The following is a 25,682-nucleotide window of genomic DNA, read 5'->3' as shown; positions in this document are numbered from 1 at the left end:
AGTAAAAGTTCATTTTCCCATTATTATTTTTTAGATTTATGTGCATTTTCTACTCTCCTGTGTGTCATTCACAATAGATAAAAAACTTATCTCTCTCTCTCTCTCTCTCTCTCTCTCTCTCTCTCTTTATCTATCTATTTATGTATTACTAAATATATTTTTTTGTTCTTTTAATTTGTCAAATCGAGTTACATTCCTCAAGAACCATACCGAAACCTTCTCATGTCTGCAAGATTGAAAACCTTTATATATTTCCCTTTTTGCTTTTAAATTCTATTTGCTCACATGTTTAACAACTTAAATACCCCTTATAAGAATTTTCAAAGTATTAGAGCGTTGATTATAAAATTGATGTTGCTCTTAATTTGTTATGGAGACAAATTTATTAACTGAAAACATGACTTCTCGTGTTTTAATAAATAACGAATATAACGTTCATAAATTTAGTTCTATATCCAAAAGGTGGGTGGGAGTTGGCGAGATGGTGCCATTATAAAGGCACAAAGCTGGCTGGTGCATGACAGCACCCTTACTTGGACCGAGCCTGGATTTGAAACCTAGATCTGACCTAGACAAGGTTTGTTTGAGAGACAATGTTTAAGTGTAATAACTTTGAATTAGACATTCAGGTTTCAATTTTAGCTAGAGTCTGGTTTGGATATTTAAATCGAGACTCAGGCTATTTAAATTTTGAATCAGGTATTTTTTTTCTTAATGTTTATTATGTGATCGGATTTATATTTTTCAATTTGATATTTATATGATACCAATATCCGAACGGATGTCTAATATCTGATCACATATTTATTTGATACCAAGTTCAAAACTGAATTTGATCTGACACAATTTTTAAAACTGAATCTGATGCGATTTTGTAATGATATATCTATTGTTTTCATATATGATATATTTAATGCATTCGGTTAGATATCTGATCCGAATTTGATCAATTAACAGACCTAAATAAAATACTGTTTTTGATGTTTTAGTTCTTTATTTTATCTGTCAGAGTTTGATTTTTTTTGGCATCTCATATTGTTCAACCCGGTAAAATTGACTAGGGTGAACAATGTGAGCGGCTGCGACCATGCACAACTTGCTACTTTGGGGTCAGTTTAGCAAGTAGAACGGTATGTAACTGTTCCATAAATATGGTTCCAACCTTAGGGCAGATTCATTATGTATACTAAAAAATGTTTTATGAATCTACAAGAAATTTTGGATTAAGTTTCTAAAACAGTTACAAATTATTCCATTTGCCAAACAACCACTTTAACATAGAACATATAACCTAATCCAGCACACGATGATACTCAGGGCCAGATTGAGATTTCCCAGGCTCCATGATGTTGATCTGTAACGAAGCTTCAGTTTGTTGATTATATTAGGCAACCAACATATTACCAGCACTTTTGGACGACAACTACGAAAAACTTGGTGGCAGCGGAAAAAATTTGTTTAACGAGGCATATAATTCACAATGGCCCCTTTACCAAAATAAGTTTTTGTTATTTTTATGCCATCTAATTAGTGCACCTAAAAATGGCGTTTTGGAGTCAAAATGGCAAAAACTATTTTTGGGCTGTCATCCAAATGGCCGCTAAGTCTGTGTCATGTAGTGGTGGAGCTTGGGGGCTTGCATGGGACTTGGTCCTGCCGCTTCTCTCAATTTTTTCAAAGGTACATATAAATTTTAAAATTTTTTACTTTTTTATATATAAAAATTTTAAAAAATTATATTTTGGTTTTAGTTAAAATTTTGAAACTATATTTTGTATCCCATAAAATTATTTTGGATCAGCCCCTGGTGCAGGAGAAGAGGGAAAGAGCCTTGGTGCCTCCTCATATTTTAAAAACTTTAAAAATTTATCTGTGAATTTAAAATATTTTAATTTAATATATACATAATATTTAAAAATTTCTATTTCGACACTTAATTTGGCCATGTAACAAAAAATTCTGGCTTTGAATCATATATTCCTTGCATGACTAGGTTAAGATGGCCTTAGGATTGTGAAGTTAATGTTGGATTACTGGTTACATTTGGATCCAAATGCGAGCAACGCAGATGGACATCACTTGATAACGACGAGCACGATGGAGGTCGGTGAGGGAGTCAAGAGCTGTTGGTTTCACACGCTTTCAGGTCAAACATGCGGAAGACGCCCAAGTCTGCAAAGATGAAGGTGGGGACAGAGATGTCGGAAGTCGACGAAAAGGGCGCAGTTGTTGACGGAGGAAGGTGGGACTGAGCGCCGGATACTTTAAGCTCCATCGATTCCCGAGGAGTCCTCCTCCCGCCATCGACGGGCGAGAGCGCGTGCGTCCTCGATCCCCTACAAGTCCTTCCCTTGACCATTCCCCTCCCCGGTGGTATTGTGGGTCGCCGGTCAAAATTCCAACCTAGAAAATCGAGTTCTCATAACGTAGATGACGAAATTGCCCTTTTAGTCGTTCTTTGACAAAACAAATGGAGACCGGGACATTTTCAGAGGTTCAATTCGGTGCATGGAGCTTTCTGATAACGATGTCAATGTTCCAACTGTTCTAAAAAAATTAGACATTAGACATGAAAGAAAAATTAAATATCTCATTAAGAAATTGGATTCAATTCGAATTTATCGAAGGATTCAGATTATAAATATATGATCAAATTCAGATTCAGATCAAATTTAGTTTTAAATAATGATCATACATACAATACTTTTACATTTTGACTAGGTTTAATTCAAAAATTTGGATTTAGATATGAAGGGGTATAGTTTATGTAACCGATTTGATGTGTCGCCTCTGGACTTAAGTCGATGCAGAGTGATAAAAGGCTGAAGAAATTAAACTACAGAGCACACTACAAGCGCAAAACTGAAAAAGTAGAAAAGTAATTTTTTGCAAGCTTAAAGATGCCCATTGCCCCTCATGCGTTACTTTTATATCAATTGTATACACCTAACATTAGGTCAAACGACGACATGGGTGTGTAATATATGAAAGCTTTGAAGCGCCAGCAATAACGGGTCGCGACAATTATCGAGAGGGAGGTGGGTGAATTGAGCAAGAATATATACAAAAATTATGATTATGATTACCCAAGTCACTCAGTCATCTAACTAATGTAGATGGATGATTGAAAGAAAAATATAGAGAAAAAAAAGTGAGATCTAATATAAATCAAAAGATCAAAGTTTATTTCAACATTTGTGCTTTTGAGGTTTTAAATGAGATGATCCAAATCTCTCATCTCTCTCCCCATGAACTCCTTTACCTCACTTTCTTACCTCTATCCAAATATAAGGATGGTAGAGGCAAGGGGGAGCTCCGGCGTCTCCTCCCATACCATTGTTGGTAGGTCTAGCTCGAAGGGAAACACTTGCTGATTTTCATAGGGAAGAAGCCACTAGGGCTCCCTTTGCAATAAGAGGAGAGAGAGGGGGAGGGGGAGAGGGGGAGGCGGAAGTTCACGGGAAGAGGGAAGGCAACATTAAAGATGGTTTATGATGCAACAATAACTCATATTTTAGCAATGATATATGGTACTTTTAGTGACAATTTTTATTTTTAATCATCCGGGGATATGAGACATACAGACTATACATTTATTTGTTTATTTATAGTTTATAATTTTTTTGATGAAAAGTAGTTTTCTAAAATCACAGTATTCTTTGTTATACAACGGTTTAGAAGGCACATCGCATATTATACAGCTTTATACATACATACGCATCCACACCTAGGAAGGCTAACCGAACATTGTGTACATCTAACTAAGTTTTGCACACACTAAATAACAATTTTACAACAGCATGGTTGGAGTTCAGGTTTCGATCACAGTCCTTACCACCTCCCCAGATGGCTCTGAGTGAAGTTTTTCATCCCTTTGCATAGTTGACTTCTTTGAGATTGAGTTGCGTGCACTGGTGGTGCATGCAACAAATGGATAAGGGGAAGGGAAAAACTGTAAGAATTTTTTATAAAAAGTAGACCTTTTAGAATTTTAACTTTTTTATATTCTTTTGTCCTTGTAAAAAGGCTTTATTTTTATTTAATCACGAACATTTTGACCATTACATACCCACAACTTTTTGTACACAAAGTTATACACATGTCCAGTTTGAGATTTTTTCAACTGTTAATGTTTGTCCTTCTAACGAGGAGCGTCACCGATTTATTACCATTCGAGCAATCCTTAAAGAATTTGAGGTCAATGCCGTGCGCGATCGAGCACTAAACAATTCTACGAACAGTGTGACCTTCGCGCGTGGAATAACTTAAGGGTTGACGTTGATTGAACCCATAAATTTCGATTTTTATAATTCGGAATAACTTTGCTCAAGGATATTCCAGTCCACATATAACATAGTTCATCCACTAGAAAGGTTTTCTTTGCCTATTTCTGTCAAATTCCTCCAGTGATCGGCTGTCTATTTGAAAAGGAATTCAACTACAATCAAAATTCTGAAACGCCACCCTCGACGAGCAAGCAGCGCCACTATAACTAACTACGAATTCGTGACTGGTGTAAATTGTAAAGACAGATAAGATGATTAAGAGCAAGCAAGGAATAAAGTTTGACGCAATTCTCTAACACCCTAAAACAGCATCTTCTGCCTCCGCCGACGTTGACAGAAATATATATGCATATAGCCGAAGGATGGATTAATGGCGGCCCCCACTACTAAAACCAAAGCATGCAGAAGAGCAGTTATCACTTTCTTTCTCGCTGCTCGGCGGTATGCATACTTAGAGCTGGACGTTGAGAGTGAATCTCTATTTCGGCAAATATTGTTGGGGTGGATCCTCGTTCCAAACATGGTCGTAATTAGATCTTGACTGTAATCCCTGAACAGCGCCTGTCGACCAATTTCCACACTCCGCATTAAACTGATGATCATCTGCAGTTTCAACTGTCATGAAGTTCTGGCATCCTTCATGAAACTGAGGCCTCTGCTGGTAATTGTCGAATTCGGACATCCTGATCGACGAATTGCCGGCCGCATCATGACCAAACAGTGCTCCATGATCTAAGTTGTTGGATGAAGATGATGATGGCGATGGCATCTTGGGGTGCTGAAGAAGGCTGCCACTCGGGTAGACTTGATTCAAAGGTTGCGGATGGTGGTACTCCAAAAAAGACCACCCATGATGGTGGTGGTGGTACAGGGAAGAGAAATCACCATAGTTTGGTGCCACGTTGTCTAGAAGAGGTGAGTTTATTTGGTGGGAGTAAGTCTGTGGTTCTTCAGTTCTTGCTCTGATATCGACCACCTGGGATTCCTTCAATCGCTTTGATGCTCCTCCAATGGGTAGTGTGGTGCTTTGCAGGATGCTGTTAATGTCGTACCTACTCAACTCGAAATTGGTCACAGCATTCAATCCCCTAAACTTTATAGCAGCAATGTCATATGCCTCTGCTGCTTCCTCTTGTGTACCTATAAACGAAAGCGCCAGTCGATCTATATTTAAGTTCATCATATTAACTATTAAGTTGATGCATATAGTTGAAAAGATCTTTGTTTAAATTTGTTTTATTTTTTTTCATTGATCTATTTTAGATAATAGAATAAATAAGAAGTCTTACAGAAAAAAAAAAAAACTCTGCCTTGGACATGCTTTACATGAGCACAGTTTTCCACGTTTTTGCTATCCCATTCCGCGGCATGGAATGTGAAACTTTATAACTGAAGTACAAGACACGGATTTCAATGAGAAAGTAGCACTCACTTCTCCCAGATACTTTTTGGCTCTTTTTTTTGGGTTTAAACTGAACTTTGAATATGAAAATATTGGTCTATTTTTTAAACATTAATTTACTAATGCATGTGCGCATGCACGCATGCATATGCATGTGTACGAGAACGTGCATGTTCAATTTGAGCAAGTTCATGAAAGCAAGTGTTATTTTCAACCCTAGTGCATGTCCTATTTGCCAAGTGACTATAAAAAGAAAAACCTTTCTCATAAGGCCAAAAAAAAAAAGAAAAAAGAAAAAATAACTTTTCGTAATGACAAAAATAACTATGACTAAAGTAAAAATGGGGTTATAAACAATTTAAAAGTCCAAAAAGTATATTATTTATATATATATTTTTAAAATACCCCAAACCTTCCTTCTTGTATATTTGTTGCATCCACCACCTGGTGCATGCAACTCAATCTCATGTTCGAACCTGATGCATGCAACCCTATCTCATGTCCGAAACTGGTTAAGTGCACAAACTGGCTCTGAAAATGTCCACAACCTAATGCACTGCATGCATGCTCAAGCACCAAACACGCAACACGCTGTAAGTTCATGAACTAGTCCTGCTCTCACTTGGGCTCCATTAGTGCAGCCCGGAGAAAGAGAACATATTGAAACTACTTGAGTTCAATAATTTCGCGCTCATAGTCGTCCCTCGCTGATACCAAACAGTACCAGATGTAATACGAATAAAATCATTAAGATATCAGGGTCGTAATATATTAGATATTCATGGGGAGAATGAAACGAAATAGTACTATACTGGTTCTGTTAGGTCTACATATACTTACTGAAGGTGCCAAGGTAAAGATCCTTGTTCCCTGCTACCCTGCCAATTCTGGCCTGCCATCTTCCGTGCTGGTGGTGTCTGCAGGTCAGATAAATTAAAATTGGTGTTAGAAAAGTGAAGAGGGTGATGTATTATTATGACATGGGATGTTTAAAACAGAATGCAAAGCAAAGTGCTGCTTGCCTTGTTACTCCACGGTAAATAGATGCTCCTCTTGAGAATCCGCTGCTCTTTCTATGTAGCAAAGATAAAGCGTGTCATCTCTCTCTCTCTCTCTCTCTCTCTCTCTCTCTCTCTCTCTATAGCAAACGTAAACTGGAAAAGAAAAAGGGAAGCTAAGAATAAACTGCATACCTTCTTAGAGATGCAATGTATTCTTGCCTAGTCATGTTCCTCATTTCTTCCAGTTCTTTCTCATAGTTGCCGGTCTAAGACACACAAACCTCTAATAAATCGGTGAAACATACTTGAAGAAGAAAAAACCTCTAATAAATCGGTGAAACATACTTGAAGAAGAAAAGGATGAACTTAAAGTAGGTCTCGAAGAAATGGAAGCATACCGGGAAATTGGTTGTGGTGGTTGGGCCCCAGTACTTTAAAGCAGCCAAATCATATGCCCTAGCTGCCTTTTCTTCTTTGTCATAGCCCCCTGTTCATTTTCATTTTTGGGAATTGAAAAATAAACCAATTTCAGAAGGATCTGATGGTGAGAAGAAAGCAGGTCAGATTATTTTTCGACATTTAATACACACATACTTGATCTCTTCTAAAGGAGAAAGAATAAAATGTCTGTTGGAACCTGCCACCAAGATACAGCAGAAAAGTTTCAGGCAGCAAACTACCAACCACCCTTCTGCTATGGATCTTAGAAAGCAACGAACATGCATGTTCTCAAACAATGCCAAACGTCTATACAAAAGGATCTGGGCCATCTTTTGGATTTATGATTGGACATTTCCGCAGTTGCCAGTGCAATTCTTAAACTTCAACATTTGACAAGCATTACTCACCTAAATAAACTGTGAACCAGAAGGAATGTTGCAGATTTTAGTTGTCCATGGGTATGCGAACAGAACAAGCACAATCTTAGTTAGTAATAGCATCGCATTAATAACGTAAAAAGATGCTCCACAGATTTGAGGTGTGATAAGAAGATTTTACCTTGCCTTCCCTTCCTGGTTTGCCCCTCCCTCCGGCAACTATTATCCCAAAGATGAGCTTCATACCTCCCTGTCCATCTGTGCCTGCACCAGCCATTCAACAAAAAACCCATCCGTCCAACATTTAATAGAGAAAACTGAAAAAAATGTCACACAAAGGTAGATCCCTCTACTCAAAAGGGAAATAAAGAGAGATCACAACAATATGGTCAAATCAAATGCATGGTCAGTAATATCTAAAGAAGACAAACATGAGAAACTGAAAAGAATCAGAATGATCAACACAAGAGTACTCCTGGCGAAAATGCTGTTATGATTAGTGATAATGGACAAATTCCTGTTTAAAGGTCGCAATGATCATCTCAATAGATAAATAATCTGAACCTGGTCACTCCCCGGTAAATTGAAGTTCTTTGGCCAAAGGTATCGATGGCCTTTCTTGTGTCCGTGGTATCGCAGGAAGGACTCCCTGTAGTGGCATCCACCTGCCTACTTCCGGCAGCCATCACGATTGCCTGAGAGCTCGACGGCAAGTTTCCAGCACCAACCGAAAGCGTGAGTGCCTGAAAATTAGACAATCCCTCTCCGCCGGTTGCATTCGAGCTCGAGGCGGCCTGGTTCATCATCCACCCATCTATATTCGCTGGGAAGCCGATGGAGCTCCGGTCGCTTGAGCTCTCACTAGGCACCAACTCAAAGCCTCCATTGTGGTAGCCCACCGGATCTCCGGCCACCTTCCCGGTGCCAAGAAAATCCTCCAGTTTGGGGCTCTCGGCGGAAAAATTGCCTGCTGAGTCGATGGTAGTGGTGCAATGCGCTCTTCCTTCCAATGACTGCAAGCTCCAGGCTGCATGTCTCACATATTTTAGAATACTGCCAATAAAACTTGCCGCGAGAGAGTCTAAACTTGATAAATGGAAGAGACAATACACACCTTGATTTGTAGTAGCAGAACTGATGATCTCAAGCGGATTGCTGTCTGATTCTCTCCCTTGGGCCAAAGTAAAGCAGACGTCTTGGCCATCCTGGTTATTAGTTTGAAACCCTACACAAGGATGGTTCTGCTGCTGCTGCTGTTGCATTTGGGGTGAAGGCAGTGGGCGGGAAGGGGAGAGAGAGAAGCCAAACCAGCTGTTATTTATGGAGCCCATTGTAAATAGAGTGAGAGATGGGGTTTCGACCTCAGACTGGTGATGATTAATGTGCCTGTGATGATGAAAAACGGTAAACCCTGCTGGTTTAACGTTGATACTGTATCAGAAGGATTCAAGCGTTTGAGCTTAGACCACCGTGGGAAGTGGCCAGTGATGATCACGATTAAGCGCTCGTGAAAAGAAGGGTAAAATATCCCACCACTCTCCCTCTCTCTCATAGAAATACTAAAATCAGTATTTAGGTGAGAAAGCAGACCACGTATGGAGTTGGGTGAACACACACACACACATATATGCAGTTGAAAAGCTACATCTCTTTAATTAGAAATCGTATTGACAATCCATAAAAAGATGTCTAGTTGGTTTTTTCCCAAGTTTATTAAATTCTAAGCCATTTGGTCCTACATTTAGTCGTTCTTCTAAAGTTTGTTTTCTACAACTTTCCAACTGCAAAAAGCAGGTTCTAAAATTTGTCTGAATTAGGAAGTTCATAATAGTTGATTGAAACTCTGATTTGCATTATATAAAAGCTAAAAGTTAGTTGTATGTATCTTTTTTTTTTTCATCAAATTTCAGCCAATTCTAGGTCCATTAAGTTAGGTGATTTGGCCAAAACTATTTTTCTACAACTTTTTACATAATTCTAAAGAATCATATTTTTCTCCAACTTTGTGATATCATTTCTCTGTCCATTGAATATTTTTCAAAATTTTCAATTTTTGTTGCTTTTTTGTTATGTAGAAAATCTACAAACCAAGTTTTAGAAAAACTGAGTTAGTTTGATATGTTTTTCATCATTCCAAATGTGGTCTGGAGTTATGAAGTGAATACTATTTTTGTTATTTTCTATCGTTCATATTTTTTATCTAAGTTTTCATAGTCAAAACTTTTGTCCCATGTATATTTTTATGATCTGTAAGATCTTGTTGACTTTGTGTTATGCTGATAGTCTAAAAGCCTATTTTCAGATCAATCCCAGTTGATTTGGTAGGGTCTTTAGCAAGAACAGATGTACCTCTTTAACCCTTTTTACACTCTGTTTTTGTAATTTCAAATTTCTGTCATAGGTTTTCTGTCTACATCTTTTAAATCTTAAAAGGTTTTTCAAATCTATCACTTGGAGTTGATTGTCCCATGTGTAGAGAAGCTTTCTACCTAATTTTGTATCAAGCTAACATGGTTAACCTAGTTTTTGATTTGGTCAAGGACAGATCCCGAGTCATTTTGTCTTGTTTTTCAAACATGGCCAAATTTTATGTTTGAGCTTGCTAGCCTAAGTTCAATCTAATTTTAGTATCTAGTTGTGATTTCTCTTCTATTCTAAACATAGTCTAATATGTCGAGGATTGCAAATCTTAATTTAACGTGCTATGTTTATTTTCTTTATTATGCATGCTGTGCTTATTTTTAATACTATAATGCTCATTTTATTTCAAATTTGCATTTGAATTCACTAAGGAATTTGAGCTACCTCAACACATGCCTCAAGACAATGGTTCTTGCATGTGTACTCTCAATCCATCTTGAAGCCCACATTGATTCAGTTTTTAATTCATTATAATTAGACGTTCTGTAATGTTTGATGTGCAATCATATAGTTTGCTTTTGCTTTGCATCATGCATTAAATTTCAAATCATGCAATATAAATTAAGACTATGTGAGAATCAGGTCGGGTTGCCAGCTACATGCATGTGACAATAGTCCTTACATATACTTGAACCTAATTGACCTTCATAAAGATACTCAGTTTTTAAAAATATAGTCTTGAATGCACAATTTCAAAATTGAACATGTTATCCAAAACACTAGGTTCAAACATGATTGAGATCTAAACCCTAACTTGAAAATACCTAAAACCACTTTAGGTTTACTCAATGCCTTAGTCACTCAACGTCGAGCCCAATACTAACCCATGTTGAGACCCAATCGAAACCATGATATTAGTTAGGTTTACTTAAATCTCCTTTTGAACTGAGGCAGGTAATCTAGAACTTGAAAATTGGATTTTAGATATTTGAATTTGGATCTAACTGAATCTGGATTAGAAAATGAGATCTTAATTTGGATCCCTAGATCTAGATAGCAAGTAACTTGGATCATGATTTTTAATCTTACATAGAACTGGATTCCAATTCAGATTTTTGGATGCTATGAATTTTGGATCTTAGATCTTAGAATTTGGATAATAGTTTTAGCCCTTATAGGACTCAATCATAATTTCAATTTTAGATTTCAGATATGTTATTAGGATCAACATATCAAATTTATAAGTTTAGATTTCAAAATTAAATTCAGGTCTCAACCCTAGTGTACCCTTACATCCAAAACCCTAATTTAAAACTTTAGATTTAGATATTAAAATTGGATTACTAAGAACAAATTTGGATTTTTCATTAGTTCTTAAATTCAGATTTGGATCTAAATATTTTAGATTTTAAATCATAGATCCCTTTAGATCCATGTCAGCAAACTTTAGAAACTATATCTCAACTATGCTTGGACCTAGTTTTCATTAATCCATATTAGATCTCGGAACCACTGCATGGATCAATGATGAACCAGATCATGAACTGCATTCTTGAGTTTCAAATGTAGTTTCCTTCAACTCATGTACTTAAATTTCTGGCGATCTTTCAAAATGTCAATTTCCAATTTCAGGACATGTTACTATTTGGATGACAATCATAACTCGTAATCTGAAACATCTAGCCTAGTCCTTGATCTGATTACTCTTGATAAATGTGTTAAGAATGGTCAGATCTTGTACCGATATGATAGGTCCTATCTCTCATAATTTCTCACAAGAGATAAAGAAGTGAGTATATTTTTGAAATTCTCTCATACAAATGATCATGGGCAAACTTGCAAAATTTTGCATGTAAACATCAGGCTACTATATTAAGCCTCTTGAGCCTCTATTAATTCTTCATGAGTCACCACAAGGTCCTCATGCACACTCTCATAATCAGGCATATAGTTAGCACTTGATTTTGAGAGAGGTGTTGAGGAGCCTCCATTGCCTGGTTTATGCTTAAAGGCACTGGTAGCTTTGCAGTTCGGATCACACTTTCTATCCCTACTCATCATGGACCTTTTGTTCTTCTTCAATGGTGCTAACGAGCATCTCCTTTCCAGCATGTCCTCTCCTAGGCTCAATTTAATCCTTGAGGATAGGGGGAGGGAAAAGCATCTATAGGAGACTCCCAATTGTCTTCCTCATCTGTTGAGCCGTAGTGAGAAGAGTATTGTATGCCTTGCACTATACCTTTAATGCAATTACTTGCCTTGGGGCCAGCTCTACCTCCACTTTAGGAACTGGGATGAAACTTAGTGGGACCTCCACAAGGATGCATCCAAAACTAAAGATGGATAATTCCTTTTTGAAAGCTTCCATAGTAACATACCAAGCCCCCAACATTTCCACAAAATCCCTAAAGAAATTGGGAATCCAACATTGAACCAGTAAATTTAGAAGGCAAAGTTAAAGACATACTAGATTCATTGCTTCCACCAACACAAGCATGGCCGGTCTCCAATGGTTGCCGACAAGCATCTTTCCTGCTACCCATTATTTTCCTAGCCAGCACAGTACTATATTCAAATAGTTCTTTCATCGTGTCATGAGTTTCTGCTGAGACTATTAGCGTCTTCTTACCATTCACCATCGCGTGCTTGAGCTTGGGAATATCAGGCATCATCACACTGTCTCCATGGTCGACTATCTGAGCCCAAGAGTGACTCCTTCCCTTGTCCACTCGTTTGCCATTATCCTTGCCTTGGGTCGTCTCCCATCAATCAGGCCTCTGGTCTTGTCATTCCCCATCTACCTTTATCTCCATATTTTATGTTTGCGATATTGCTCCACGACAAACCTCCATCTCATAGATTGGCCCTACGCTTCTTCCATCTAGCCAATCACCCTTCTCATCCACCTCCCGAATGACCTCACCACTGTTGGATAGTGGCCACTGAGCCCTATCCGGATATCTAGTAACTGCAAATCAGTTACTAGATTTCATTTAAAGTGTTCCTAAAATATCTCCTAAGAAATCTCCCAAGTAACCGCAGCTAGGGTTTGGGGAAAACCTAAGGGGCTGGGATTTATATTCCTAGCAAACTCTCGAGATCAATTAATCCGTGAGAAGCTCCTTGGAAGAAAACCCCAAAAATCTAACTTATTGAAGTGTGCTTCTTCTTCTTCTTCTTCTTCTCCTCTGTTTTTGCTCTGCCGTTTTCCACAGGGGACACTCACTGCGTAGGCGACAACACTCGAAAACTCTCAACTTCCGCTGAAATTGAAGTTACTCTATCAATGGTATCAGAGCCAGGTTGTGCGATCTCAAAAGTAGAGGAAAACGGGAAGAGGAACGGCGACGGTGGAAGAAAACCTTTAGAGGCAGCGGCGGAAGTGCATCGGGCTAACCCTAGGAGAGAGAAGCTCCCGCGAGGAGAGAGAAAGCAAACGAAGAAATGAAAAAAAATGGTTCGGAAGGGTATTTATAGCAATATTCTGAAAATTACAAATACAGTCCACCATTTAGACGTTTTTTTCAAAAACGCTGTTAAAAATTTTGTAAATGAAAGTCGCAACATTTTTGCTGAAAAACTCTTCCAAAAGAGGCTTGCGAAAGTTATTTTCATCAAAAACCTGAAACTTTATTAGAAATTGCTTGTGGGGAGCATCAGAGTTATTATAAATTGCTATAAGGGGTTCCGAAAAAATTATTTAGCAATTTTAGTGGAAAACCTTGCTCTTATGCAAAAATTTCGTATGGCACCCTCTAGCTTGTTAAACAGTGGAGAAAGAGGGTTCTGAAAATGAAAATAACTCTGAAAAGAGTTATGTACGTATTAAATTTAATCTATACTCTTCTTGTTCTAAATTTTATTTTAGAATGTTGTTTGAGATTAATGTACATGCTCTAGAATATTTATTTTAAGACCTCTTGATGTGATATTTATTGTAAATTTTATTTCCTTTTGCTATTGTTGTTCTTAACTTGCCATGAAAATTAATTTAGAAATGACATCAAGAGTCAGAGCTTCTGAATTAGCTAAGACTGAGAAATTAAATGGGACAAATTTCCATGCATGGAAACGCAGAATAATGTTGGCCTTGACTTTAGAAAGACTCATTTATGTGATCAACGAGCCTTTTCCTGCTTTAGGAGACAAACCTACAGATGAAGAGAAAAAGGCATATGAGTCATTTACTTCTGATGATTTAATGGCTAAAACTATCATGTTAGCTTTCATGGAAGATGATCAAATTAGAGTCTTTGAGGATTGTCCAACTGCCAAGGATATGTTTGATACTATCGCTTCTAAATACAACACCATGACTGCTATGCACATTCAGTTACTGCAAGAACAGTACAATTCCTATACGATGAAAGAGTCAGACAATGTAATGGACCATGTTAATAAGATGTTGGTCATGGCTAAAGATTTAGCCGTTGTGGGGAATGTCATATCTGACAATATGCATATAAGTACAATTCTGAACAGCCTAACTCCTTCTTGGGATATGGCAGTTACTGCTTTGAGTGTTCAATTTGATACTCTTACTTTAGAAAAGCTTCCTATACAGTTAGCTCTACAGCAACAATGTCTGACCAAAAGAAATAGAACAGAATTGATGACAGTCCAGGAAAAACCTGCTGGTAGTCATGTGCCTGTAAAACCAAAACAATTTAAAAATCGAAACGATGGCAAGTTCAATGGCAGTTATGCAGGTACTAAGAAATCTCAAAGAACTGTAGTGAAATGCTACAGATGCGGAAAACCTGGACATATAAAGAAGAACTGCATGACAAAATTTCTGAGTAAGAAAAACAGCAATGGTCAAGGCAACTACAACAGAAGGAAGCCTCAAGGGGACTCTGACAGAGAAGTCATCTGTGTCGTGTCAGAATGTCTGTTTGCAGATGAAGATCTAACTGGATGGTGGGTTGATTCGGGAGCTACTCGTCACATTGCAAAGACAAAATAAGGAGTGATTCACATGGAAAATCTGAGTCTGAGAACCCACAAGGTCTATATGGGAAACAACTCTTATTGTGATGTCATGGGAATTGGGGCATATCGTCTAAATGTTGGGGGTACAAGTGTTGTACTTAACGAGGTTTTGTATGTCCCTTCCATGAGGAGGAATCTAGTGTCTGTTCCCGCACTGACTGGAAAAGGTTTTGAAGTACGTTTTATTCCAGGAAAAGTAACAGTCGGAAAACATGGAAGGTTCATGTTTGGTGAAAAATTTGTAAAAGAACATGGTATGTTCAAACTGAATGACATGAATGAAGCTTCAAGTTCTGCTTATTTTGATTGTGCAATGATTGTGAATGTAAACTTATGGCATGAAAGATTAAGCCATATAAGCATAAAAAAGATGCAGACTCTAGCACAACAAGGTTTAATACCTGACATAAATATAAATGATTTTGCGAAATGCGAGTCATGTGTATACGAAAAAATGACAAGGAAACCATTTTCGTCTGAAGTAATTCGTGCCACCGAATTATTAGAGATAATTCATACTGATATCTGTGGACCTTTCAGAATCCAAACTCACAGTGGCTAGTTATATTTCATAACATTTATTGACGACTTCTCAAGATTTGGTTACATATACTTAATCAGATATAAATCAGAAGCACTTGAGAAATTCAAGGAATACAAATCTGAAGTCGAGAGACAACTTGGAAGAAATATCAAAATCATAAGGTCTGATCGAGGAGGAGAATACACTTCTAGTGAATTCCTCGAATATTGCAAAGACCTCGGAATTAATAGGCAAAAGACAATAACTAGGACACTACAACAAAATGGTGTGGCTGAGAGGTGTAACAGAACCCTCTTGAACATAGTGAGATCCATGTTGGCAGGAGCACAATTACCAAAAGTATTTTGGGGAGAAGCTGTGTTAACAGCTATGTATACAATAAACCGAGTGCTCTGCAAAGCAGTCCCAACCACTCCTTATGAAAGATGAACTGGTGTAAAACCAGATCTGAGATATTTAAGGAGATGGAGATCTGTAGCACACGTGAAAATTCTAGATCCAAAACTGGATAAACTAGATAACAGATCAGTGAGATGTATATTTATTGGATACCCAAAAGGATCCAAGGGTTACAGATTATATAATTCATCTATGGGACTTATAGAAAGCAGAGATGTAGAGTTCAAAGAAGAACTCAATAATAAAGATTATGATCCAGTGGAATATCGAAATGATACACTGAATGATCTGATTTATTCAGATGAACAGTCTGGTAATGAACCGACTGGAAGTCAGTCTGGTAATGAACCGACTGGAAGTCACTCTGGTAATGAACCGACTGGAGGTCAGTTTGGCAATGAACAAACTGAGCGGGAATCATCTGAGGAACAGTCAGGAAATGAACCGACTGAAGATCAGTTAGGCAATGAACCAACTAATATGAATACCTCGTCATCTCAGACGTTATCAGGTCACAAAAGACCTAGAGCTCCTCCTTCATATTTGAATGATTATTATGTATATCTGGCAGAGGAGCTATGCTATTTAGCAGATATTGACGAAATGTCTGACAATCTGACATATGATGAAGCCATTAGCTCGCATGAATCGTCGGATTGGGTGAATGCTATGGATGAAGAAATTGAATCCATAGAAAATAATAAAGTCTGGGAATTAGTAGATCTTCCTAATGATAGAAAACCCATTGGATGTAAATGGGTACTAAGGAAGAAGTATAAAGCTGACGGATCAGTCGAAAAATTCAAAGCCAGACTGGTAGCGAAAGGTTTTTCCCAAAAGGAAGGAATTGATTACTCAGAGACTTATTCGCCGGTTGCAAAGTTTGCATCAATCAGAATAATTTTGGCTATCGCGGCATTCTATGACTTGGATATTTGTCAGATGAATGTAAAGACTGCTTTTCTGAATGGTGAGTTGAAGGAAACTATATATATGACTCAACCACAGGGATATGTCATCAAGGAAAAAGAAGACAAAGTGTACAAGTTGAGTAAATCGTTGTATGGACTGAAACAGTCCCCTAGACAGTGGTATTTTGCTTTTCACAAAGCAATTACAAAACTTGGGTTTGTTGCAAACCAATTAGACCATTGTGTGTATGTTTGGAAAAGTGGGAGCCTTTTCTGTATTCTATTATTATATGTTGATGACATATTACTAACAGGAAATGATAACGACATGATTGTAAAAACGAAGACTTGGCCGAACAAAAATTTCGAAATGAAGGACTTGGGTGAAGCATCCTATATATTAGGAATAAAAATCACTCGAGATAGAAACTCAAGAATCCTGAGTTTAAGCCAGGAACGGTATATTGATTATATCTTGAAGAAATTTCGTATGTTAGACTGCAAACCAATTGGGACTCTTGTAGCTAAAGGAGCAAACTTAAGCAGGAGTGATTGTCCTGGTGAAGGACAACAAAAATTAAATGTTCCATATGCACAAGCGGTTGGTAGTCTGATGTATTTAATGTTTTGTACCAGACCAGACATAAGTTTTCCTATCGGTCTGGTAAGTCGTTATCAAAGTAATCATAGATGGCCTCATTAGCAAGTAGTCAAAAGAATTTTTTGGTATATTAAATAAACAAAAGGACTGAAATTGTCTTATTAAGCAGATGAGCTAACTTTAGTTGGCTATTCCGATGCAGATTTTGCAGGCTGCAAAGATGATAGTAAATCCACTTCAGGGTATGTTTTTCTCTTTGGAAGTGGAGCGATAGCCTGGTCCTGTAAGAAACAGGGATGTGTTGCTCAGAACACACAGGAAGCAGAGTATGTTGCTTGCAATATTGACAAACAACTTTTGTTGTATCTTGAAGGACTTGAAATTAGATCGTGATCATGAACCAGTTCAGTTGTACTGTGATAATCAGACAGCAATATCTCTTATGAAAAATGGAGCTGTTAGCTCAAAGAGTAAACATATAATGGTGAAATACCATTACGTTCATGAAATGATTGAGAAAAATGAGATCTCGGTTGATTATTTGCCTACCAATGATATGGTGGCTGATCCCTTAACCAAGGAAATATCCGAAGACTTGTTTTCAAAACATGTAGCCCATATGGGGCTAAGATATATTTGAAAGCTTGCGAAGGAAAAACCATTTAATGGAAAACCTCGCTGTAAACCTTTGAAAAAAAAAAGGTTTAGGTTGCGTTGGATAAACCAATTATGGAAAACCACGTAACAAATTGAATAAAGAAAACCCACATAGAGTGGAAGCAAATTGGCGGTCTCATGGCCAAGTGGGAGATGTTGGATAGTGGCCATTGAGCCCTATCCGGATATCTAGTAACTGCAAATCAGTTACTAGATTTCATTTAAAGTGTTCCTAAAATATCTCCTAAGAAATCTCCCAAGTAACCGCAGCTAGGGTTTGGGGAAAACCTAAGGGCTGGGCTTTATATTCCTAGCAAACTCTCGAGATCAATTAATCCGTGAGAAGGTCCTTGGAAGAAAACCCCAAAAATCTAACTTATTGAAGTGTGCTTCTTCTTCTTCTTCTCTGTTTTTGCTTTGTCGTTTTCCACAGGGGACACTCACTGCGCAGGCGACAACACTCGACAACTCTCAACTTCCGCTGCAATTGAAGTTACTCTATCAACCACAAGGGTGGGAGTTTCCCACACGTACATCACACTTGGAGAAACCTCGGCCTCTATTCCTCTTCAGGCACCCTCTCTCCTCGTAAATTTGCCCTTAGAACAATCTCTTTTGAGAAGACAGTCAAATAGTATTGTTAAAGAAAATGAATTAGTTGCATAATGAGAAAGAACTAGATCATTCTCTCTCTCTCTCTCTCTCTCTGTGTGTGTGTGTGTGTGTGTGTGTGTGTGTGTGTGTGTAATATAACATAATGTGAACACTGCCATGGGCTGCCCAATGGGTAACCCATCAACAGTTGTGGCCTGTCCAATCAACCTAGATTGGATGGCCCACTACAACTTTTTCCTTTTTAAATCCCCCCCCCCCTTTCCTCCTGCTATCGGGAGTTGTTATGCCATCCCCTCTGAAAGTCTCAACATCAGCAAGAGGGGAAGTGTCATTCTTTTTTCCTCTTTGTTTCCCCACCTTTTGCATCCATCTAAATCCCTCGACAAGAGAGGTGGACAAGGGTTTTCAGAGGTAGTGGAGAGGGCCTATCACCCCTTCTTTTCCCTCTCTATCAAGCATCAGAGAATGAGAATGAAGGTGTCATTAGATCTCCTAAAGATTTTTAATTGAATCACCTAATTGCTTGATTCATGCCTTGTAAACTGCAGAGCTCCTTAAGTCACCTTGTACCTGACATATTTATATTGGTTTTGACCTTCATTGGATCTACTTTAATACCTTTCTTGCTGACAATGTAGCTGAGAACGTTATTTGATTCAACATCAAACACACATTTCTATGGGTTTAGCTTAAGCTTCTATTATATCAATCTATCAAAAAATTGTGTCGGTACCCAAGCTGATCCTCACCAGATTTGGAATTGACCAAAATGTGATCTATGTAAGCATCCACAAACCTATTTTTATCACACCAAATTTTTCCAAAAATACTGTACGCAGATTTAATCTTTGGATCCGGAGCTCAATCCTAGACCGAAAACAAATTCTCGACTATCCAATCTAAAATGAATTTTTAAACCCTTGTTCGAACCCAAACACAAAATTCAAATTCGAAACCCAACTTTAGACGTGAGATTCAAATCCAAAATCCAACTATCAGATCTGAATTAGATCCAAATCGAGAATTTCAAACTCAAAATCCAAAATCGAGATCAAAACAACAGAAGTTGATGCTATCGAGCGCTGCACACGCACACACAAACCTTTCCTTTGTTTTATGTTTCGTCCTTGCACCAAAAATGTGTTTTTAAGCTTAAATCACTCAGTAGAATGCATCAGCAACAAATTGAACACAATCCGGATTTAAAACAAACCCGAAGTCACTCAAAACGGAGTCGGCTTCCTATTTGTATCAAAAACTTTTTTTTACACATTGTAAATAAAAAATGGTTTTACGGTTCTTATATAAACAGTTTATTTATTTATTTATTTGTTTATTCATCTTATTTTATTTTGTCTTGTTTTCATTTTATTTTAAAATAATAATAATAATAAAAAGGTGCGCCTTGCGCAATGCACAATCGTGCGACGCACGACATCATGCAACGTGACTACGCGTTGCGCGATACGCACACGATCGCATGCACGATCGAGTACGCGCTTGCGGCAGTGCCTGACATCCTACCTTGTGCCTTTCGCCAATGCGCCATGCGCAACAGCGCCTTGCATGCACAAAGGAGCCGAACAAGGCCTGCACCTCCATGCTTAAACCGCCCCTTGGGGGCGGTTTTGACCTAGCTAGGTGGGCATTAGCCCTGCCCATACCCCAAAAGGGTGTTTGCAGGGCAAGTGGCCAATCTCACTTAATCAAAGCCTATTTAAAAAAAAAAATAAAAAATGATCTAAAAATGCTTGGAATTCACATGAAAACCTTGTAAAATTAAAAAAAAAATTCAAGTTTTGAGTTTTGGCTCCAAAATTCTCTATAAATACTCTCACAATCCTCCTCTTGGGCATGAGCTAACCCTTGGAGAATTTCCTAATGCTTCTTTACTTGAAGTTTTTGAATTGTTCCTTAGCCTTTTCTATCCATTTTTCTCTTCTTCTCTTATTCTTGCTCCCCAACTTTGGGAGCAAGCCTCTCCAAGTTCAAACTCTTTAAGAGAGCACAAGAAAATCTCTTGGAGGGTCATCATCTTAGAATTTCATCCAAGGCAACATTAGGATCATTATCTTGGAGCTTCATTTCTAATATCATCTATATTCAAGGTATGTAGTCCTCATTTTTATTTTCATTTCCTCTTACCACCTCCCCATGGCCGTGCAAGAAAACTCTAAAGATTTTCTATCCGAAGTCAAAAGCTACTATTGAGTGCACTGAGAGTATGATCAAGGCGAAATAAATCTCATTTCTTCATTTATTTCTAAAAATATACTTGTTATATCACTTTATTCATCATTTATGCTTGAGATGATGTCCATGCATGATTAAATTTCCTTGATTAATGAGCAAATACACGGTGAGAATGAGTGTTTAAATTGAGATTTTTACATTTTATGTTGATTTTTGAGGTTGTGATTTGTCCAACCCAAGAAACCCCTTCACGAATATGTACATGTTAAAGTGTATCTGCATGTCATTTTCATGCTTAGTTTCTTTCTTAATCACCTGATTAGGCGCCCAATGAGTATTTTCTTACGTTGCTCTTCATTTCATGAATTTTGATTTTCTTCCATACCCAATGGTGGAAGAAATATATTTTCTTGTAATAAACAAAATAATTAACACTTTATATTCACCTATAAAAATATTAGAATCATGTTTATCAAAAAAATTTCGAAAGCAAGAACTCTCTTTAATGAGGCCTTGGAGACTTAGCTAGGCTCTTGCATGAATCCAAGATCATCTCCGGCCTACATAGAAAAATTGAAGTCGGATATTTTCAAGTTATTTCATGATTTTAACCCTCATGAAGATATATATATATATATATATATATATATATATATATATGTTACATACTTATATTGCACATGACTATCTCTCTTTGCCCTTTTCTTTTTATGATTTAACACATTCTTTTACAAATTCTCATACACGTACATATGAATATATATACATGTAATTCTCTAAAATCTCTCTTTCTCTCTATTTTTAAAATCTTCTTCTCCCTCTCCATTCGATCTGATACTTCCTTTTCATTAAGCTTTCATATACATATATATGTATATACAAGTATGTATATGTATACATGTGTCTCTCTCTCTCTTTTTTCCCTATTACTCTCATATTAAAGTCTTTCATCTTTTCAATTCTTTCAAATATTTTTCTTCCATGATTTAAGGTTTTAATTTTCTTATTTGCCGGCTTTACCAAGACAAAAAATCAAGTGATGACCCAATATTGGAAACATGCTTGATGGTCTACAACCTCATTCCATTTTTGAAAGCTTTTCTCTTTTTATAAAAATACTTATGATAATTTTATAAATAAAAATAAGAAACTTAAATGTATGTGATGATAGGATTCTACATGAATGTGATGGTAAGAATGAACGATTTCCTTCTAATCATGTTGAATCAAAGCATTCATTCATTCGCATTCACTTAACATCACGAATGATCGTAAGCAAGATGAGATGGCGCTCTAATTAGGTAATGACCGAATTAGAGCAAAATCACAAACCTACTTAAAGTCTTAAGAGGACACTAAAGTGACTTCAAAAAAGTGATCTCCAAAGGTTTCCAAATGATATTTGTAAACATTTATCAATTTAAATTTTCTCAAATCAAAATATTTTACACTCTCGAATGATTCTTCAAAATTTTCTCAAAATCTTGAAATATCAAATCTTCAACATTTTCTCAAGCATTACACCACATTTAGAATAAAAAGATGTCTAAGCTAAAATAAAATGCATCAACAATAAGCATAGCCCTTGCATTGGTAACTCCCGGTAAAGGCGCCGAGAATTGTCAATCCTCGTACCGACGGGTGAACACATTTCTCTCTCATTTCAAAATAAAACCTCATTTTTCTGAAGCACTCAAAAAACCTACGCATTTTTGGAGATGAAAACTAATGATAACCATGATGGGACCCGTCATCATTTGACATTGATTATCATTGATGCATTTCCACTAACTTGAACATCTCACATATTGCCGATGATAAAATATGTCTTCATCTTTGGCCTTAACCCCATCAACATTTCATTACATTGCTTGTTTATTATGTTTCCTTTCTTGCATATAAGACTAAAAGGATCAATCATATTTACCGAGGTTCAGAATCAAATACAACCATCCTCAATTTATGGTTTGATTGAAGACAATGTTTGCACTTCTACTTATTTTAACCATTATCTTAGAAAGTATTGCATTAGAGACAACCAATTTTGCATGCTTGTTCATATTTCAAAAACTTCCAATACCTATTTGTCCCGGTCATCATGTTGTTAGGTTTGATCTTAGGCGGTAGCACAAGACTAAGCCTTACAACTGAACCACACCTTATGTGGGAAAGCCCCCTCATTTGTACTATGAGTGGTAACTTGTGGTATATCGATGAGTGTCCAAGAAGAAGTATGTAAGCTATACCCTTAGTTGCCTAATGAAGGAGTCTATACTCATATTAAGCTGCTTGGCTAAGGTATATTAACATATCTTATATGGAATAATCATAATTGATCAAACCAAACTCAATTAGGGTACTATGCTCCTTTTTCAAATATATGCATGATTGAATGTCTATTATTGTATGTATGTCTTCCATACGCTCTTTGATCAATTTAATAATTTTACAATCCATCTTCCTTATATAAATTAATGTCTTCTTCGATCATCTCTATGTAATCTTCAACACGACTACACCATAAACTTATGCTTTAACCCTACTACCTAAGTGACATTGATTTTTCAAATTTTATCATTCGGCATGTCCATTTTTTTAGAATTGCTTCTAAATTTGCATTTTATCATACATTGTCAATCTTTCATTTATTCATTTGTTTAACATTCTATTATTAAATATGATAGACATCTATTGGCTCAATTACCAACTTTGTTTGACTCAGGTCATGCATCATTTTTCCCTCATTTATATATTTAACCAAAATAATTTCCTAACTTCAATACCCATAGTATGTCTTTCTTCATATTTTACTACTTCCATGATTTTATTGGGTCATTATTTATTCCAAGTTGATTACCAATCTTTGCTTTACTCAAGTATACTCTATTTTCAATCATCGGACATGTGATTTTAACATATTCATTCACCCATATTGAATCTATATGAATCAAACACCATGTATTTATTCTACTTTGCTTGAGATTTAATCCTTTCCAAAGTCAAAATTCCTCACAATTGATAGATTGTTTATCATTTTCTCTATTTTTCTATATTATCTTTTTAAATGCTATCGACTTGATATCTCGCCATGAGAATCGCTATTTATCGATCATTTCTTATAACAAATTTCTTTCCTACAAGCTTTGTCCCAATTGCTTGTCATTAAAGACAAATCAAAAATTCTTTTATATCTGAGCTCATACGCATGATGTTACCTTTCCTCCCATTTTCTTATTAGCATATATATATATATATATATATATATATATATATATATATATATATATATATATATATATATATATATCAATTTTCTCTATATAATTTTGTCCATGCCTTTTTATCAGAGCATTTTCCATTAGTTTCTTCGCTCAGTCTCAATCCAAGATATCAACCATTAATATTTTATCCAGTACATGAGACATTCTATTTTTGAATCACATCCTATCACTTATCGATCATGGCAGTTGCTAACACTTGGGCATTTTTTTAATTATGAATATATTTTGAGGCACTTTCTAAATTGCTTTTGGGACATGTATTTTTCTTTTACAATCATTCTTGTCCGTCAAGCAAATGGTCATATCTAAATCTCAACTCACCACTAAGCTAAAGATTTGATCAAGTGTGATTCGGCCTTAGACTCAACCCAAGACATCAACCATCTATTTTTTACCCAGTATATGGCACATTCTGTTTTAAATCAGATCATATCTCTTACCATTCATCACAAGTGCTAACACTAGGTTTTTTTTTTTAATTATGAATATTTTGAGACATTTTTAAATTGCATTTGTGGCATATACATTTTTCTTTCATAATAATCTTTATCCATCAAGAAAGTGGTCATATCCAAATAAAATCAACTCAGCTGCTAGGCTAAAGATTTGATCAAACGTGATTAAGCCTCAGTCCCAATGCAAGACATCAACCATCTATCTTTTACCCAGTACATGACACATTCTGTTTTGAATCAAATCCTATCACTTATTAGTCATGGCAATTGCTAATATTGGGTCTTTTTTTAAAATTATGTATATTTTGAGGTATTTTCTAAATTATTTTGTGACATATATTTTTCTTTTACAATTATCCTTGTCCATCAAGAAAAGGGCTCATATCCCAATCAAATCAACTCAGCTGCTAAGCTAAAGATTTGATCAAGCGCAATCCAGCCATAGGTTCAGGATATTCTACAGCTTGCTCAACCATGTCACCAGACAAGATGATCTTATGCAACAAGCGCAACTTGGCCGTTTGGCCACGGGCTTTTCAAAGCAAGCTCAACCAAGGCGCTAGTTTAGAAAATTTTACTAAACAAGTTCAAAATCCAGCCTTCGGTGAAAACACAAACTTCACCATAAGACACTCGAGGTGATAGGAAGTCTCTTGTCACAACCAATGTAGAAGCAATAGAGTCTCATTCCTAGCTTCAACAAAGGTGTTTAAGGTGATGAGGCTTCTTTCCTAGCATCGCCACTTATTATCAAGCAACCCATTTAGGAAAGAGGTAAAACCTGAAATTATGGACAAAAGAGCAACTCGCGTAGGCAAAGGGTTAAACATGCAAAGCAAGCTGAAGTAACACACACATGTAAGGCATTAAAACTGCAATGCAAGTCAAAGCAGCCCATGCAAGTAAGTGGTTAAACCTGCAATACAAGCCAAAGCAACCCATTCAGCGGGGTTGAACCCAAATTCAATTTCGGCAAACCCATGCAAGTAAGGGTTAGACCTGCAACATAAGTTTAAATGACTCATTCAAGTAAGGGGTTGAACTTGAAATATCACTCTAAATATGTTTTGTTTGAAAATTCTAGGGTGCTTATCTTTGCCACTAAGCGCGGCTAGTGATGGCTTAGTAATAAAGAGGGGCATCTCTTATCACCCCAAGTTTTTTCA

At 36.8% G+C, this 25,682-nt stretch overlaps 1 protein-coding gene across 1 annotated transcript; it reads right to left on the bottom strand.

Moving 5' to 3' along the window:
* Positions 1-4,764: 4,764 nt before the first annotated feature.
* Positions 4,765-8,769, bottom strand: LOC116256581 (AP2-like ethylene-responsive transcription factor PLT2). The gene is made up of 9 exons (XM_031632983.1): positions 8,622-8,769; positions 8,072-8,534; positions 7,689-7,771; positions 7,538-7,546; positions 7,088-7,176; positions 6,882-6,955; positions 6,711-6,761; positions 6,529-6,605; positions 4,765-5,426 (listed from the first exon to the last, which is right to left on the bottom strand). Exons 1-9 carry the CDS (start codon positions 8,767-8,769, stop codon positions 4,765-4,767), a joined length of 1,656 nt encoding a protein of 551 aa, XP_031488843.1.
* Between the last annotated feature and the right edge of the window lie 16,913 nt (positions 8,770-25,682).

The sequence above is a fragment of the Nymphaea colorata genome, chromosome 6 (assembly GCF_008831285.2).
Source record: "Nymphaea colorata isolate Beijing-Zhang1983 chromosome 6, ASM883128v2, whole genome shotgun sequence".
In the NCBI taxonomy this organism is placed as follows: Eukaryota; Viridiplantae; Streptophyta; class Magnoliopsida; order Nymphaeales; family Nymphaeaceae; genus Nymphaea; species Nymphaea colorata.
This window is presented reverse-complemented; position numbering and strand designations above follow the sequence as displayed.